Raw genomic sequence first — 19,308 nt, 5'->3', positions numbered from 1 at the left:
TGAGGGTGATGAACCATTGGAACAAACTACCCAGGGAAGTGTTGGATAGTTGACCTGGATGCCTTCAAATAAAGACTGGATGCCTTTCTAGAAGTTATACTTTAGCCAAACACTAGTCATTGGCTCAATAGAGTGGTAACGGGGTGAGATTTAAAGCCCTGTGATATACAGGAGGTCAGACTATATGATCTGATGGTCCCTTCTGGCCTTTAAAGTCTATGAATCTGTAAGTATAATTTACTAGATAATTGTGTGTGTGTATGCTTGTATGTAACAGGAGGATGCGCAAAGATGGCAATTAGGCCTTTGATCAGCAAAGCACTTCAGCATGTGCTTAACTTCAAGCTTATGCTGAAGTCCCATTGAGTGGGAAAAGCTGTTGTCCATGTTGTTTCCTGGCTCAGTAAGTTCGAGAAAAGAATCATAAGCTGAAAATATAGGAAGATTGATGAATTGCCCAGCGAAGAAACATAACCAGAACTTTGAAAATGTGGAGCATCCAGGTGGATTTTTTTTATGGGTTTTAAGAGGGTTTATTGTAAGTAGCCATGACACGATATGTAGGTAATTTCCTAGTGTCAGGGCTGAAATTGGGATGAATAATGCTAGATCAACAACTCATTACTTTTATTTTTGTTGAGTAGAATCTTAGTGTTCACTATAATTATCTGCACAAATTCAACATCTGTGAATGGGAGAAACCTCCCTCAAAATTTACTGTGAAATACAAGCCACTCTGACTAGAGTGGTACCTATAAAGGATTATGTATGGGTCATTACAGCAGTGTTTGTGTACTATTTCCTCAGACACTGCAGTAATTACTGTGATTATTGTACAATAAAACGGCTTATTTTGATAGTTCTTTACAGCCCCAATTCCACAATCTGTCTGTTCAGTAAAATTAATTTATTGCATGTACCTGTAGTGAGTGTGTATTAATAATATTGTTCATTCCACGTCAGCTGTAGTGTTCTGAATCATCAGACTTATACTGGAAATTTTAACAGATATCTGTTTGTAAAAAAGTTGACATTAGTTGCTTAACATTAGAAGAGAGAGAAGAAAATGTAAAAATGATAGAACTTTTTCACAGTGTGTACAATCTCTCAGTCATGTTCGCTGTTCAGAGCGCGTTTTATCAAAGCATGTAACCAAGCAGATTTTTTTTTAAAAAGGGGGTGGGGTGGGGTGGGGTTTAGAGGCACATGAATACAAATAGTATCTGCAGTATGCTAGCAGGAGTTAAAAACAACCAGGGCTATCTGTACTCAAGCTTCAGATCATAAACTGATCACTAGCAGTTCAGAACACATTGTATGGGAAATTTCTGTCATCTCCATTATAGGAATTGTCACCTTCCACTGAGAAATACAGTATAAACTATTGTTGGAGAAGGCATATTGGAGTAAATGTATATTGCATTTCTAACAATTGTGTGACTCATAAATGTACTTGTATCTACTCTCTTGTGTTGAAAAAAATCTGTTACCATATTTCGAAATATTTGGCCTGATAAATTGTCTTTCTTTGACAATACTAAAGGAGGGCAGGGGCAAGGCACAAGACTCAGTGCTGAATTACCCATATCAGTTTAGTCTCAAAACTAGTTTTGCTATCAGTATTTATTTGGTAGCTCAACGAAAAGTAGACGTGCATTTACAGATTTATATTACCACTATGAGAGAGTGAAATGTGGCATCGTGTGCATATATACAAAATCTGTTCCCTGCCCCCCTTCAGTTTGATTTTGAAAGATGCCTTCTAAACTACAGCCACAGAACTTGCAAATGGACCAATGTGTATATGCAAATGGGTATCTGTGAGGTTACTAATTTCACAGGTAAAGTGCAGGAGGCTTTTTAAAACTTGTCCCTTATGGTAAACCAGGTTTTGACAATTACAGTTAATAAATGTAATTTGTTTTTTTCCTAAAAATGACTTCCTTTCGTTTGCAAAGTGTGTGTATAAACGTTGTTGTTTTATGATGTTTGATAGGAATCACTTTTTTTTTTAAATTCAGCAACAATTCACAATCCAGTATATTCTGTTCTTCTACCTTGTCTCTTGTTTTGTAAGTAATGCAGATTTACAGAATGTTGTGGGCAAGCGCTCAATGTGTTTGTAAACGGGAGTTTCATACTTGCTACAATTGCAGGATTGGGCCTTCTGCTTTCACCTGAGGCTAATGTCTGGAAAATTCACTTGTTAATTTTCCAATGGGTAACGTTCTAGAATTTGGTTATATTGTTGTCGTCTAAATCATTTGGTATGGTTTAAAAAAAGCCCCAGTACCATCTCCAGTTGCCATGTGTCTACTGTGTCTGCATGTGGTTAAACAGTTTGTCACTTGAGAGTAACTGATCTAAGTTGGCTTTTCGGCAAGTTTTCTTGTTATCAGGCCATACCTTTTGGGAGAAAAGCCAAGATTAGAACTCCATGGTGATGGTAATCTAACAGTAAGGAAGCTGTAATTATTTTATCAAGTCCTAATAAAACATTTTTTGAAATCCAGTTTTTCACACTTCACTGGCTCCTTTTAAAAAAGTCTCCCCTGTCATTGAATGAACTACGGTATATTCAAGCTGCTATTTGAAAATCATCAGTCATTACTAGTTAACAGTGTAATTTATCCCTTAATGTTCATTGTTACCTTAACATGGCTGTTGCCAGAGAAATAGTATAAGTTAGATTTGAAAGAACTAGGAGCTATAGTTTTTTGGTTTCTGTTTTTAAACAAATCTGTGCTTTAAATATTAATGTAGTAGGTTTTGGTTTTGACAGCCTGTACTTTATTTTCCTCTTTTATTTTTTGTTTCATATTTTTAAGGAGGTAAATTTAATTTAAAGAAAATTTAAATTAGGGTTTTTTTATTATGTTGCAAAATCAATGGAACGCCAACAAGATATTGTGAATAAAAATGAAATTGTCTATATGCGTTGGGCCATATCATACTGTCAGTTTTAGGCAGAAATTTCCATTGATTCAGGGGAGTTGTCCTTAAAAACTGATAATCTAGTATGGCCTGTTGCTTTGAACAAGAAGAAACAAAGCTTCTTCGGTCTGAATAAACTATTACATATTTAAGGTTCCAGGGAATTTTGCCTGAGTCAGAATGCAGGATTGGATCCTTCAATTAGCAAGAACTGAAATCAGTTCTTAGCGCTGATTAGGAATATTTTAAAGTACTGTTTTCAAAGGACCATCACTCTTATATTGAGTAGTTGCTTCCTCCACAAGCTGTTAAATCTATTTCACTGGGACTGCTAGAGGAGTAAGATATCACTTATTGTAAGGGTGGCAAAATCCTGCCCAAAGGGATTGTGTGCTTTCCTTATTTGTGCTCTTTCTGCTATCTAAGTGATGTACCGTGATTTATGCCCACATCTTTAAATACGTCATTCAGACTTGTAAAATGGGGCAACTCTCTGCAAAGAAATCATGAAAGTGTTTTTGGAAAATTAGTAATCTGATCCTTGGAAGGGCCTGTTTTGTTAGTTTTGGGTGGGGAATAATAATTTGGGGTACAGACGAGAATTCAGACATTGTTTTGGCTTTAAACAGCCAGTTTTTAAACTTGAATATATTATGTTCCTCATTTTTAGTATGACCATGAACATAATTCTGTTATATAGTTAAAATCCTTTTGCAACTGAACATCAAAGTCAAATCTGTTAGCCTATCAAAATATTAAATATGCATGAGTAGTATTCCACTGCACTGCTCAATTTATTCTGCCTGTTTCAATCTCAGAAGGATTCTGCATGTCTATATTTACAGTCAGTTTCAAGATTAGACTGGAATTAAGCTTTTATTAGAGGTGGGGGAGGGGTAGCAAACTTTTACTTAGTGTTCGTCACCTCTCTTGCCATTTTTGATTGCTTGGACCATCTCCCCCCGCCATTCGCAACTGCATAATGTGCCTGTGGCAACTGCCCCAATTGCTCATGTGAAAATGTACCATTAGAAAAGTATTTAATATATTTTTAGCTCTTTTAAGTGTTTCAATAGCTAGAAAAAGATGAGCCAGTGCAATATGTCTAGCTTTAGCAAGTGCTCCATGGGTCACCATTTGAGAACCACTGCTTTAGAGTTTGTATGTTATGTTAAACAGAAAGTACTGTTATGCCTAATTCTCATGGCCAAGGAATATTTTTTGTCCCCTTGTTAAAGGTTATTTACAGTGAGGTTAAAGAATATACTTTTCTCAGGCAAAAATGCATCCACTTAACTGAAGCCTAATTTTTAATCATGCTTTCTCTCCACAGAGTTTATCCCATGAAACAGCACTCGGAGGGAATTGCTGACAGCTTGTGGAATGGAGTTAAAATGATTGTTGCAAAATAAAACCTTGACAGCAGCAGCACAAGTATCAATCAATTTAGAAAAAACTTGCATGGAGCTGCTGAAGGGTAGGATGTGGCTCTGCAGAGGAGGGCTCTTCCCTCTCATTTATATTGAGATCTGAACTTTATGCTCATGAGGAGAAGCGCAAGTGCAGAATGTGAGTCACTCAGTGTGGTCAAGCAAGTCAGAACCAAGGGCTACCTTAGAAGACAGAAGTGCTCTTCAAAGAAGGACAGATTTATTTTTGCTTCGTTGTCATCACTGGGAACTGAGAGAGAAGTCAAAGTCAAACTGGAATAAAATGCCAGCTAAGGGCAAATACTTCTTTAATGAAAATGAAGACTGCAAGATAACAGATCCACTTTATGAGAAGTACCGCTACACGAGCCAGCAGCACCCGCTTCTTCTCCTGCTGCTCTTCATTGCAATTACTTTCTGTATTACACTAATTATAATATTCTTTGTCTACCAAGTGAGTATAACCAGGGTTCTCGGTTTGTACTGTACATTGTGTGAGGTAAGAAGGAACTTGTATCAAAGCTCACAAAAACTCACTGGGCAAAAGTTTCATTGGGCTAGAAAAGTGTAACCCTTACTTCAGGTTAGTGGTAGTTGTGTCCATGGGAGTTACCAGCATTTTGTGTGTGTGTGTAAATTCTAACTTCAGATTCAAGAATATGAATGTTTTTAAAAGTACAGCAAACTAAAAGGTGAAATAACATATGGGTTCCTTGGTTATGAATTCTTGTGATGGATTTTGTAGGCAGCAGTTTTTAGAGTTTAATTATTTGGAAAAAACTATTATGGAAACTCCTTTGGGATGGAAACAGTAAAATTGTGAAGTTAGCCGGGAGTGGGATCACTTTGCTATGTGACAGATCCAGGTTTAGGAAATTACTGCTTGTGGGGGTTAGGAAAAATATATTGTGCCAAAATCTATATGTGAACAGGCTACCAGAATCATTTGCTGGCTAATGAAGGAAATAGACGTAGGGTTTGGAAGGAGTGTCTGCTTTTCTTAAATAGAACCAAAGAGTCAAATTCACAGGTGGTAAAAAGGAATAGGAGCTGGTTGTAAAGATGGTTATAAAAGGGCTGGTAAATCCTCCCTGTCACTTTTTTACACTCCTCTTCGAGTGCAGATTGAATCAGGTGTTCAGAACTGAGGACCTAGACAGTGTACCCATGATTTATGGTACTTCTAGAGGGAAGTTCATCCTGAATTTTGCTAATCACGCTCTCCCTCCCTCGCTGTTCTTACAAAGAACAGTAGTAATGACTTAACAATTTTCTTCACTTTTAACATAATTTAATAGAAAAACTATGCTCTGTATTAGATATTAATAAAAAAATGTTAGTGTAATGGATGGCATTCCCCAATATTAGCAGGTGAAATTGCAGAAATAAGTTGGGGTGTTTTTTCTTTTAGTTTGAATAGGGATTTTCCTGTTCCTGGGATTCTGAAAACATGCATGGTCCCACTTATAACATGACAGAAAGTACATCTGAATAGACATTGCTGTAGGAATAGCTTTTTATCTCTAATGTAATATGGTGACATCATAGCTGCATGGGTGACATTAGACACACAATTAGGTTTTGTGCTTATTAAAAGGAACGTTCAGTACTAATATAAGACTTTTGTTTTGCTTTTAGCCGGAATCACATCATCATCTTGCTTTCATTATTACAGTATGTACTGCTTTTGTAATATTTGCAGTCATGTACTTGCTTGTATGCATTGAATCCTTATTTCGGAGATGGCTGAAATTATTTGGGATTTTGATTTGGATCTGCTTCCTGACCATAGGATACGTGTCAGTTTTTGGAAGGGGAGCTACCTCTTCATTCTATGCATGGGAACAGGTATGTATTTCCTGTTCGATGCACTTACATTTAGAAGTGGTAATCGGTATATATTTGTTCTTAACATTTTAATTATATAATATTTATTGCATTAGTTTTAGATTTACTTCTTCCCCAAACCAGTTATATTGGATTATAGGATAACACTTTTTGTTAACTCTGTCTGTCCCTGATCCTGCAAAGACTTATGTGCATACACTGCTTAAAGTTCAGCATCGTCACATTGACTTCACTGGTACTACACCACACAGTGTGTAAAATTAAACATGTGCTGAAGTCTTTGTAAGATCTTGGCCTTAGGCTTTTAATTTAAATTACCCAAATAAAAATATTACTTGTCATGAATGTACCTTAAAAGTAAATTATTTCTTTAATAATTTTCAGTGTTTTGATAGGGTGCTGATTAGGATCCTGATTACAAAGTGGTGTTCAAGTAATTTTTTAAAGAACTCTATAGCTGGGTGTGCCTAGTGAAAGTGTTTATAAATCAAGTAGAGAGGGTGAAGTGAACAATAAGAACTAATGATGCATCCTGGCATTGCTGGGTGCGGCTGGAGTTGATTACTTGGTATCTCTGACCAGAAAACTGACAATTTTATGAATCCAAAAAGTCATAACCTGTAGGAAACTCCTCCTAAGCTCTGATAGTGTAAGTGGAACAGTTTTTAAGAAAAGAAAAATTACTTTTTATCTAATTATACTGACCCTTCCCATTCTGTCCATCCCTTTCTGAATAATGAAAATTAGAAATTATCTACTAGACAATCAGAATGGATTTCCACTATGACTGCTGGCCAGCACAGTGATATGTTGACTGCAGACTTCAGCTATTGCAGCTATACAACAGTTAAAGGTAGCAGCATGTATACTATAAAGCCATAGATCCCCAGGTTTATTGCTTAAATTCCCTCTGGTGAGACTTGGCCTTCAAAATCATTCTATTTAGTAGTGAAATTTTAATACAAAATTTATGGGGGGGCGGAAATCTCACCTTAGACATGTTACTTGTTCAGGGTTGTTGTTTTTTTCACTCCTATAACTGAACAAAGATCTGGCTTTGCTTCTTTAAATGTTGCAAAACATAATGTGAGCTGATACCTTTGACTTTTTTTTTTTTTTTTAATGTGAAGACCATATTATAGGAGGTCAGCTGGATTTTTCTGCCTTTAACTTTCCGATGTGACTTTGGTCACAAGTGAAGCTTGTGTGTTTTCTTATCTGGTCTCCGTTTGTCCATGTTACAAAACCGTCATATGGTATTTAGCAACAAAGAATCCTGTGGCACCTTATAGACTAACAGACGTTTTGCAGCATGAGCTTTCGTGGGTGAATACCCACTTCTTCAGATGCAAGATGTATTCACCCACGAAAGCTCATGCTGCAAAACGTCTGTTAGTCTATAAGGTGCCACAGGATTCTTTGTTGCTTTTACAGATCCAGACTAACACGGCTACCCCTCTGATATATGGTATTTAGCATTTGCCATGGGTGAGAATCTCCCCAAAGGAGGCTGATGTCTGGACACAGCAGGAAGCTGGGGTTGAAATGAAGCGGGAGAGCTGAGTGGGCAGTCTTGCAGTGTGTCTGTCACAGTACTTGACTCAAGTGTTATGAGGCCCCATATATATATATATATATATATATATATATATATAGGTACCATAGGCTACAACAGAAGTCCATAAATATGAATTTAATGATAGACTTTAATAGCGCTTTCTGAACCATTATGCTTTAGCGGGCCAATGGACATTTGTAAACTCTTTAACTGTGCCTTCAAATGTATGTTTATATGCAGTAGTGATTACTCTGTTGTATCAACTCCATGAAGGATTATTTGGTTTTAAGGTCAATAAAATATCAAGCAAATAAACACACGCAAGCTGTTGATATTAACATTATAATAAGAACTTAAAGCACTTGCGAAATTTGAAATGAAAGGAGATAGCTCCATCCTTGCTTTGGACTGTTCTTGGTACTTAATTCAGATGTAAGTTGTGTCATGTCATATCTGTGGTTATAATGTCTGCAGTATATCTGCTACTTTACCAAAGGAGAATGAGACAAATTAAGGGTCGTGTCCTCTTTAAGTAACTGGTTTGGCTACATTCATATTATAACTTTATCCAGTTTCCTCAAAGCTTTTATGAACACTACACTCCTTGTGATTTTAATTGTTCCATTGAAATGTTAATGCTAGAGGATGCAGCCTGAAGAAAAGTCAGGATGCTTGTTTCCCCTCTTGCTCTGCTGGCACCTAATAACAGATTTCCCCTTTTTCTTTTTGAAGGTGCCATTCTTCCTGTTCATAATCTTCACAGTTTATACCATGTTACCCTTTGGGATGAGAGATGCTGTCATCATCAGCATCCTTTCTGCAGTGTCCCATATTGTAGCCCTAAGCATTGCAGTGACACTATATCCTGAGCCAGGTCAACAACTCACTACGTTTCAGGTAAGGAAATGCTATTTGTTAGAATATTCAAATGTCTTAGGCAGCATGTCCATTAGAGTTGGGAACAAACTGCAAAGTTCAGATATGGATGCAAGCTTCCACATAGTTCAAGGATTTGGGTCCACCTCGTACACAAGGAATTAACTTCGGTATAGCTACGTGAAAAAATCCACACCCCTCAGAGACATAGCTATGCTGATGTAACCCCCAGTGTAGACAGCGCTAGGTTGACAGAAGAATTCTTCCATTACCTAGCTGTCGCCTCTCAGGGCGGTGGATTACCTACGGCACTGGGAGAAGCCCGCCCACTGGTGTAGGTAGTGCCTATACTGTAGCGCTACAGCAGCGGCGCTGTATTATTTAAAATGTAACATGCCTTCCTTTGCACGCAAATGACACCCATTGATAAATACTTACTTTTTATATATGATACATATCTATTTTCAATACAAATGAGGAGACAGAAAATGAAAGGGACAACAAATTTAAAAAAATAATCTTGGGACAACATTAAGAATAGAATTTTTAAAAATAATTAAAGGTATTTCTGTTAGCATTATGATTTCCAGACTATTAAGAAAAAGCTTAATGTTTAAGGTGTCTTTGATCATAGACTCTTGGGAGATAGGAAAAGTGCAACTTTATGTGCAGTTTAGTTGCATTCATTCCATGGTTTTAGAAACTATGCTGCAGCCTTCATGGAAGATTTTACATTAAAAAAATCCTAGTTACTGGAGCGTATTTAGTAGCAGAATAAGTCTATCAAATGAAATTCCCTTTTTGAATTAATGAAATGTTTTTATTAGTGACTGGAACAAATCCCCTAAAACTGAATGCGGTACCTTTTTGTGATAAAATTGTATCTATATCAGTGGTTCTCAAACTGTGGGTCAAGACCCCAAAGTGGGTCATGACCCTGTTTTAGTGGGGTCGCCAGGTGTGGCTTTAGACTTGCCGGGGCAGAAGCTGAAGCCTGAGCCCCACTGCTTCGGGCTGAAGCCCCAGGACTTCAGCCCTGGGTGATGGGGCTCAGGTTACAGGCCCTCCTGCCTGGGGCTGAAGCTCTTGGTTACTGGGTTTGTCCCTCTGCCCAAGGTGGCAGGGCATGGGCGGGCTCTGGCTTCAGTCCCCCATCCTGAGGTTGTGTAGTAATTTTTGTTGTCAGAAAGGGGTTGTGGAGCAATGAAGTTTGAGAAGCCCTGATCTAGATCACTCAGCAGAAATGGGGAGTTCATGAATCACTGTCCTCATGTTGCATGCTTCTCCAAAAAGAAATTGCAATTTGTTGAATAAACGTGTGCCATATATTAGTCACATTACTTAATAAACTACTGGAAGTCACTCTGATACAATGGTGATGAATGCAGTATAAGAACAGTAGAATAGAATATTAGCACTCAATACTATATGTGATTGGCTGTATAGTATAGAATACTATAGTATAGTAAGTGGACCCATTTGACTATAAGACAAAAAATAAACCTGTAGCCAAAAGGTAGAACCATGATTTAAAAAACTGATAATATTATGATATGTTTCATCCTGCAAATAACTTTTTTTTTGTTTTTTCATAAAGATAACTCGTGAAATTCTAGAATTTCCCGAGATATTTTCCATGAGAGAGCTAACTCATATAACACATTAAAATGAGAAGCAGTAAATTACCAGATGAAATAAGTATGTAGTAATAAATATATACAAGATATTAAATTATCCTCAGGTAATCTAATGTAGTTATACCATGACATCTGTGATTTGCAGCTGTCCTTCTGGGGATCTTCTTTTAAGGAAACAATCTTTTTGTTTGCAATCTGCCTCAGCTATGCTTATCAGTTTTTTCCCTGTGATCTTGTCTCTTACAGCTGCAATATGTTTTCATGTATCATGATTATGTTTTAATTTCCACAAACAAACATTGTTAGATTATAGTCTCTCTCCCCCTAACCTCCATTGCTACTTTATGCAAATTTTCTTTTTGCCTCTTTTAATTTAATTTAATTTAAACTTGATTAGCACAGTCCAATACCAGCAGTTTTGTTAGGATTCTAAGCACATCATCCTAGTTTAATTATTGCATTTAAAAATAATTAGATTTTCTATTGCCTCTCACATCAGGGAGAAACATTAATTATTGGTGGAATGACCTAATGCTGTAACCTTTTGACTATTTTATTGTCAAAGGGACACCACTATTTAAGTTTAGCACAGTCATCCTCTATTGAAAGATAAATTAAGTCTTTATGGGGCTGTCATTTAGGATATTTTCAGTTACTAAAGGAAGGGATGGTCTGTTACTTCTAAAGGAAAAGTTTTTTGATCGGTATTTGCTGTATTTCCCCCCCACTCATGAAACACATGAGCCTGGTGGGGATTTTGCACGAGTGGTGGAAGGGGAGCGGAGGTCAGGCCAAAGGCATTTTGGAAATTGACGAGCTCTTTTCTCTTAGCTGTAACAGTCATTTTACATGTCTTAGGGAACAATATGAAAACACTTACTACAGTTTCCTTCAATTTATTTGCCTTGTGGATGACGAGTACTTTAGATATCAGGCTTGTTTACAAGAACATGCATCACACATTATGAAACTGAATTGATGATAAAAATATATTTCTTCCCATTTGTACTTTGTATGGTTAAATCACTATGTCAGTAATACTAGTGGTCTTCATTCAAGGACTTGAAGTGAATATAACTAATTTGGGGGCATCCTTATCCAACAGTGAAAACACCTATTAGTGCACTCCTTCCCAGCCACTTTCTTTCCATTCCAAAGCCATGAATCTACTGTCCTGTCACAGTTTTGGAACAAAGGTACTGAAATGTAGCCCTGCAGCTGCACATGATCCCTCTACTGTAATTAAAGAGAATGCAAAACACAAACCTGAATTTGCTTCAACTTACTCAGGAGAAAGCTAGCGCTTAGCACCACTTCTTTCCCTCACCAGGAGGAGCAGAAATATTTTATAGTGTATTTTTGATTAAGTGCCAGAATAAAAGAGAGAGGGTGTGCATGTGTCTGTCTTGGAAGGTGAGGGAAAAGATGTGTGTTCCCTAAACTGCTGGGTTGGTGGTGGTGAGGGGGTTGGGTGGGTGGGAGGGGGTGGAGGGGAGAGATAGCAATCTGACAGTTCCTAACAGCATACGGTATGTACCAGCCCCACCTTGTCAGTGAGTTTCCACAATCATTTGGCAGGCGCCACCACCAGTCTTTCCTTTCACTTTGAAAAAAAGATAAATAGCTAGAATAAGGAGGGCAAGCACTGTGATTGAGGCTCTCTGCATATTTTATGCATGCATGTCATGTCTCAGTAAATGAGGTAACTCATGACAATCTTATTTCCTTCCCAGACAAATGCTTGCTGTAGAGTGAGGTCACTGCTCTTTCTAACATTTGATACTCATTCCATTGTTAGCAGTAGATCTGTTTTCAATACACTAATCACAGCCCAGGGCAGCTCCTGTGTATTAAAAGCTCCCATAGTAATGGAATCAGAGTCTAATCTAAATGACTTCACTAACTGTACTTGGCATATGTTTTCAGAAGTGGCTAGTGATTTCAGGTGTCTCAGGCCTTGTCTACACTTGACATGCTACAGCGGCACTACAGTGCTGCCTGGCACTCAGTAAATCCAGACTGTTTCAGAGCAGGGATCGAAGGGCATTTGAGAGGCCCAGAACTCTTATGGAGAACAGCCTTCCAGCAGACTCTTCTCTATTATTTCAAGGGGAGTTTAGTGGCCCTGCAGACTGCAACTGTGGCAATGTTCATAGGGAGAGAGGCTGTCTCAGGCAGCTCAGGAGGTTTACACTGAAGTGGAACAGTAATTGCATGTTCATGTTTTGTTTTTTCTTTAAGTAGGAAGCATATCTTTGGTGGGGGGTGGTATACATGGAGGGTGGGCTCAGTGTTGGCCTAACGGGAGCAATGTTAAGTCATGCTGCGTGCTTTTGAAAATCCCACTTATAATGGGCTGGGGAGTGAAATAATGTAGCTTAATTGGTGTTTTACTTTGGGCTAGATTTCAGATTTTGAGACTGATGTAATAAAATCCAAGCACTTGTTTAAAACATTGCTAACACTATGCCCTACCTATACTCAATATATCAAACATTTTGAACCCAACATTTCTAATTGTTTTAGGACGAAAGCAAACAAACACCAAATACAATATTTTCGTTCTCAGTGCAAGTAACTACAAAGTGACTTCACTGCAACTGGAGCTTTAATTCCCTTAACATTGCCCCTTTATATGGATGGGGGATGGGGGGTGGGGGTGGGGGCAGCAGCGGCCGGGGCTGTAGCTTTTGGCCTATTTTAGTATTGAAATTGTTGTTATAAATTGGAAATACTGGGTGATCATAGCACACAGCATCCTTATTAACACAATTCTCTTATAGTCTCTGAAAGTTACTCTTCCTTTGTTCCTATCTATGGGCCTGATCCTGCATGTTCTTACACAGTTAGTATTTGTTATATGGACTGTGGTAGCACCTAGGAAGCCCCAGTCACAGACCAGAACCCAATTGTGCAAGGCAATGTACCAAGAACAAAAATACAATCCCTGCCCCAAAGAGCTTCCTATTGAAGTAAGTGACTTCTATGGGATTGCTTGTATGAGTAAGGGCCGCTTCCAGAGATTTGCAGGATCAGGCCCCATAGTATAATCTTATTTGGAAAGACTATAAAACTTGGCCTTTTTCTGATTTTAAAATTATTTGAGAGAAAGAGAGAGAGAGCACTTCAGAGCTGCAACATTTGGGGGATGGGCAAAGAGGGAGAATTATTTTTTTTTGGTCCTGATACAACTGCCGTAGCCAAAACAAAAAAACACCTAATTCAGGTTTTGGCTTTATAGATGGATGTTCAGATTTTAAAATTAGCTTCAAGGAAAAAAGTCTTGCCGCCATAACTCATGGGTATTGCCCTACTCTGTGTCAATATTAAAAACAGACCTGCTAGAAGGAAGCAGAAGTTGGAAGGTACTCTTCCAGAACTATTAGCTGGTGTGGATGACACTGGATAGATCTGAGAAGTCTCATGTTCGGGATCTTCGCTACTTTACCCCAGCGGCGCCCTGTCTTCTGTGAAGTGGGGGCCTCTGCTGCTCTACCTCTCCCCTACAAGGAGACATGAGGAAAAAAGTTACTGTTGCTTCACCGCCCTTACAAGGCCTCTTTGGGTTTTTTGGGTGATTCCACCCTTTGAATAATTCCATAGCCAGCATCGGCTGCAGCCTGTAGCTTCCCCATATTGTAACAAAATAAAATAGACATGCTTGATAGTGTGGCTGCTGCCCATACTTTTCTGAATAGCAGCAGTGAAGATTGACCAAACTTTGGTTAATTTCACAACCTTAAAAGCTAGACAATTTAAAAAAAAAAACAAAGATGCTTGCAGTCTGCAAAAATGATTGCTTTAGCCCTAGCTTTCTGTTGCAAGCATGGAGTTTGGGGGGAACATTTCCCACTTGTCTTTGGTTAATGGATTTTTTTCAAACCCGATCAGTTGGATTGCATTTGTCCAAGAGGCAAATGTGGTCCAGTTTCAACCTTATAGCTTGCCATCAAATGGATTTGTCTATTAGCTCCTGTTAGTTCAATATTCTCCTAGATAGGCCAGTTCCTCTTTGATCTTTAGTAGTTACAATTGAAAGTGTAATTGCCTTTTTCATGAGTCATGGTACCTATTAATTCTTCATCAAAAATGCATCCACTTGACATGGTTAATTTTCTTTTATCAGTTATTAAATCATGCCCCTTTCAAACAGGGTCTCTTGACCTTCAGATGTTTTGCCAAAATAAACTTACCTGTGATTTCCTTTATTTTTTCCTGGTACCTTCCATTCAGGTAAACACATAATTTTAAATTATTACCACTCTGGTATTACTTAATGAGTTCAGGTAACACCTGTCCTAGAAAGGGCTCGTTGACATGCAAATACAGTTCATGCTGGGAGACTGTGAAGAGCTCTTAGTTTATAGTTTGGAGTAAGATACAAAATTAGATGAGTACATATACTGAAAGGATTAAACCTGCTATAACCTGTCACATGAGCTTTGGTTACTTAGGGCACAGCTACACTAGAGAGTTTAACGATGCAGCTGTGCTGCTGTAAGCTCTTGGATGTAGCTGTTCTAAACTGACAGGAGAGAGTTTAACTACTCCATCCCCTGCAAGCGCCAGTAGCTACGTTGGTGGGAGACGCTCTCCCGCTGGCACAGCACTGTGCACACTGGTGATGATGGCGTAATTGATGTCACTCAGGGGCATGACTTATTCTCCCCCCTGAGCGACATAAGTTATGCCGACATAAGTTGTAGTGTAGACCTAGGTGAAGGCGTATCCTAGTATTGTGAGACTGATTCATTTGAGATGAAGAAATCAGGGCATGTATTTTCAGACATGTACACCTACGTGTATGACTGACAGAGAGCCAGTAGCACTTTCTTGCCCTTCTCCCCATATCTCTCCCTCCTAAACACTGTGAACAAACACGCTGTGTTGGATCAAAACTTGCCAGCTTCCTGAGGTTTGGCTTTATTAACCAGGTAACTCGGGGTGGTGGTGGGAAACGGGAGCTGCGAGGGCTATATCCACCTCAAAATGTGCTTAGATCCCCTGTAGCCACCCCATAGCGTCTCCCATTCTTCTGCTGCCCATCTCTGAAGGCAGAGCAGAGAGAGGTGGCTGCTGGCCTGGCGCCCAGCTCCAGTAGCAGAGAAGAAACCCTGGGCGGGGGGCTGGGATACCTGAAAGCACCCCTGGCCCGTGTCTCTGGGCAGATGGAGGGTCTAGGGTTCCCCACAGTGGCCCAGACTGACCTGCTCCAGCCTGGACTCCTGGGCCCTGCCCCCAGAGGTTGCTGCTCCCTGAGGGCTTTGGTTCCCCAGCCTGGGCGGCTCTTGCTGGCTGCGAGCAGCCAGTGCCCCACACTGCCCAGCTCTGGCTTCCAACCAGCGAGGCCAGGGGGCAGGGCTGTGGAGAAGGGAGGGGCCTCATGGCAAGGAGGAGAGCAGCCCACTCCATTTTCTGTCTGGTCCACCTGAGGTCCCACACTGGGAAGTGGCTGGTGCACCCCTGGGGTAACTCAAAATATAAAAACAAATTCCAGCCCAATCCCTCCCCCCTAGACTTGGCTGTTTTTCCCAGGGTTCCTTTCAGACCCAGACCCTAGAGTCATCTCTCAAAAGGGCGACTTCCACTTCTCGTCAATCAAAGTTAAAGGAGTTAATGAGCCACGGCTGTCACAATGAGTCAGTAGCATTAGTCGCTCCTTGTTTGAACACTTACCAGGTGCATTTACAGAAGAACCCAGCTACTCTGAACAGTTTCAGGTGTGTCCATGTCTGATGAATACATACATGTGTATGGTGGTAACTTGCATGTTCATACATGCATGTACTTCTGGCATAGGAATGTGCCCATGGAGTTTTCTATGCCTAAATCATAGAGTCATAGTTGACAGTCAGAAGGGACCATCAGATCATCTAGTCCAGGGGTGGGCAAACTTTTTGGCCTGAGGGCCACATCGGGGAATAGAAATTGTATGGTGGGCCATGAATGCTCATAAAGTTGGGGCTGCGGTGTGGGAGGGGGTGAGGTCTCTAGTTGGGGGTGCGGGCTCTGGGGTGGGGCTGAGAGGTTTGGGGTGCTGGAGGGTGCTCTGGGCTGGGACCATGGGGTTCGGAGGGTGGGAGGGGGATCAGAGCTGGGGCAGGGGTGCAGGTTCCCGCTGGGGGTGCAGGCTCTGGGGTGGAGCTGGGGATGAGGAGTTTGGGGTACAGGAGGGTGCTCCGGGCTGAGATTGAGGGGTTTGGAGAGCAGGGGGGGGATCAGGGCTGGGGCAGGGGGTTGGGGCGTGGGAAGAGGCTCAAGGGTGCAGGCTCCGAATGTTGCTTACCTCAAGCAGCTTCCGGAAGCAGTGGCATGTCCCCTCTCCAGCTCCTACGTGACCAGGCGGCTCTGCACGCTGCCCCATCCGCAGGCAGCGCCCCTGCAGCTCCCATTGGAGCCGGAGTGGGGCCATGCTGCGGCTTCCGGGAGCCGTGTGGTGCGGCCTTGACTCTGCGCCCCAGCTGGAGCACCAGAGTGGGGCCAAGCCGTGTGGTGCGGCCCCTGACCCAGCACCCAGCGGGAGCTTGTGGGCCGACTTAAAACAGCTTGCAGGCCGCAGTTTGCCCACCCTGATTTAGTCTGACCTCTTGTATATCACAGGTCACAAGCACTACCCAGCACTTGCACACTTACACCAGCAACTGAAATGAGACCAAAGTACTACAGCCTGCAGGAGACTAGACTAGCATGTGCCACAGGGAGAGAATGCCCGTCTGAGGCCCCTGCAATGCCAGGGAAATGATTGAGATACACCCAGATCATGCTGGCAAGAGACCTGCACCCCCACACTACTGGGGAAGACCAAGGTGCTGCAAGGTTACTACTGCCCGTCTCACCTCAGGGAAATTCCTTCCCAACCCCACATGTGGCGAACAGTGAGCATGTCAGCAAGAACCAGCCAGCCGTGCAGCTGAGAGAGCGAATGCCCGGTGCCACCTCGGAGCCCAGGCTTGCTCTGCCTGATATCCCATCCCCAGTCAGGGCCATTGTTGATGCTTTAGAGGAAAGAGACCAACTCTTCCCCCTCCAGAGTGCATTGTGGGTATAGGGAAATCCGTGCCTGATCCTTGCAGTGGTTAGCTGAAAGCTTGAAGCATGAGCTTTTAGGAATATAAGATATAAACTGGAAGTGATCCCCAGGGCTGCCTGCCCTCTACTATTCCGAGTAACCCTGTCCTACAATTGCACTCAACAATTGTCCAGCTCTCTCACAACTAATGAAGTTAGCCCCCAAGCTGTTCCAGAACCTCTCACCGCTGATGATTAGAAACGTTCTTCTAATTCCCAGCCTGAATTTGTTCCTGGTCAGTTTATACTTGTTTGCTTCTCTGATAACTTTGCCCTTTGACTTAGATAGCTCTTCGCCCTCCCAGGTGTTTACCCCTGTGATGTACTTAGAGAGAGTAATCATATCCCTCTGTTAGCCATCTTTTTTGTGAGGTTGAAGAAGCTATAGTCTTCCAGTCTCCTCTCATAAAATAGGCCCTCCATTCCCCTAACCATCCTAGGAGTTCTTCTCTGCATTTGTCCAGCTTCTAACATGGGTGATCAGAATTGTACACATTTTAGTATTGTAAATGAAGTCTTATCAGTGCCTTGTACAATGGCATTAATACCTCTCTCTGGAAATGCCTTGCCTGACACATCCTAGGATCAGATATGCCTTTTTCACAACTTCATCATATTGGGAACACGTGCCCCAATGGCAGGCACATGTCTGCAAGCATGGGCCTTAACTAATGTGACTAAATCCCTCTTGTGTTTCAATATGAGTGCGTTAAATAGAAGCACTCATGTTATTGAGTTAGCATCTGTTTAACACACACACGTTGACTAACACAAAGTTTGGTGGTGGTTTGCTTGTATGAAAGGATGAGGAAAACTTGAGCTTTTTCTTATGTTCTGGACAAAAACATTTTAAGTTACTTCAGTATAGAATATGAATCAAACTCTTCTGCAGCACTTGTATATTTTTCTTCTCTTGCAGTTACTTGCAAATGCTGTAATTTTTCTTTGTGGTAACCTGATGGGTGCATTTCACAAGCATCGGATGCAAGATGCTTCATGGGATTTGTACAGATACACTTTAAAGTGCATTCAAGTCCGAATGAAACTGAAGATTGAAAAGAGGCAACAAGTGAGTAAAAGCCTCTATTACATGAGTTATGTGTTTTCTTTGGGTGATGTGTGTCTTTTTTTCTAAGTTTGTGACTAATGCACACTGAAAGGCTTGATTCAATTCCTATGAAAACCACCTAATGTCAAAAACAACTGTGCCATTGACAATAGAGAGGGGAAATTAAAGGGAGAAAGCTTCTTTATGTCTTATGTCTTAGTAAAAAATGACAAATCTGTACAGTATTAGACATAGTATTTGAAATCAGAAATTGATTATCAATCATTTACCTGTTTCCCTAAAATAGTAAAATGTAAAATAATCTCAGGAATTTCGGAAGAAAAGTAAGTCTTAGTCTTCAGATTTGTATTGATGAGAAATCTTTTTAATTAAATTCAGCAATGATCCTGCCTTCTTTATGCAGATGTTGGATGTTTGAAATTCTGTCATCTTGCAAGTGCTCTTCCAGGAAAGAGTAAGATGTTCATCTTCTGCTAATGCAGAGACAGATAGAAATATATTTTTAAAGTAGCCAACCAAGTAAACAAAAATTTTGCAGTGTTATGTAAAATAAATATACTGACAACATTTTGTAAGTGCCAAATAATTACTTGCTTTGGCATTGATAGTTAGAAGTGAATAATGTTTAAACACTATGAAACCTTGACATTCATACTGATGTAAGATGTAATTTTGTATAATTCAGTCGTAAGCTAGCATTGATGGCTAGTTACTGTAAAGATCTAATAGCAGGAGCAACCCCTCATGGTAGGCAGAGAAAAAAATTTCTACCTGGGTTTGGTGTTTTTCTACTTCGATCAGCTGCTATAAAGGTTCTTTTGTTCCTACTTCGGCGTGCCCATTTTACTTACCCAGACTCAGCTGTTGGAGTCTCCTCTGGCTGCTTCA

The 19,308-nt window shown here is 40.5% G+C and overlaps 1 protein-coding gene across 1 annotated transcript in view; it reads left to right on the top strand.

Moving 5' to 3' along the window:
- The window catches only part of ADCY7 (adenylate cyclase 7), a 124,666-nt gene that overhangs the window by 61,521 nt on the left and 43,837 nt on the right, over window positions 1-19,308 (top strand). The window contains exons 2-5 of the mRNA XM_044987589.1: window positions 4,268-4,809; window positions 6,003-6,212; window positions 8,503-8,667; window positions 18,271-18,420. Of these exons, the coding sequence (XP_044843524.1) occupies window positions 4,648-4,809; window positions 6,003-6,212; window positions 8,503-8,667; window positions 18,271-18,420 (687 nt within the window). The 5' untranslated portion in view covers window positions 4,268-4,647. The remainder of the gene's footprint in view (window positions 1-4,267; window positions 4,810-6,002; window positions 6,213-8,502; window positions 8,668-18,270; window positions 18,421-19,308) is intronic.

Source organism: Mauremys mutica, chromosome 14, assembly GCF_020497125.1.
Source record: "Mauremys mutica isolate MM-2020 ecotype Southern chromosome 14, ASM2049712v1, whole genome shotgun sequence".
NCBI lineage: Eukaryota > Metazoa > Chordata > Testudines > Geoemydidae > Mauremys > Mauremys mutica.
Note: the sequence above shows the minus strand (reverse complement) of the source record. Positions and strands in the feature narration are given on the sequence as shown.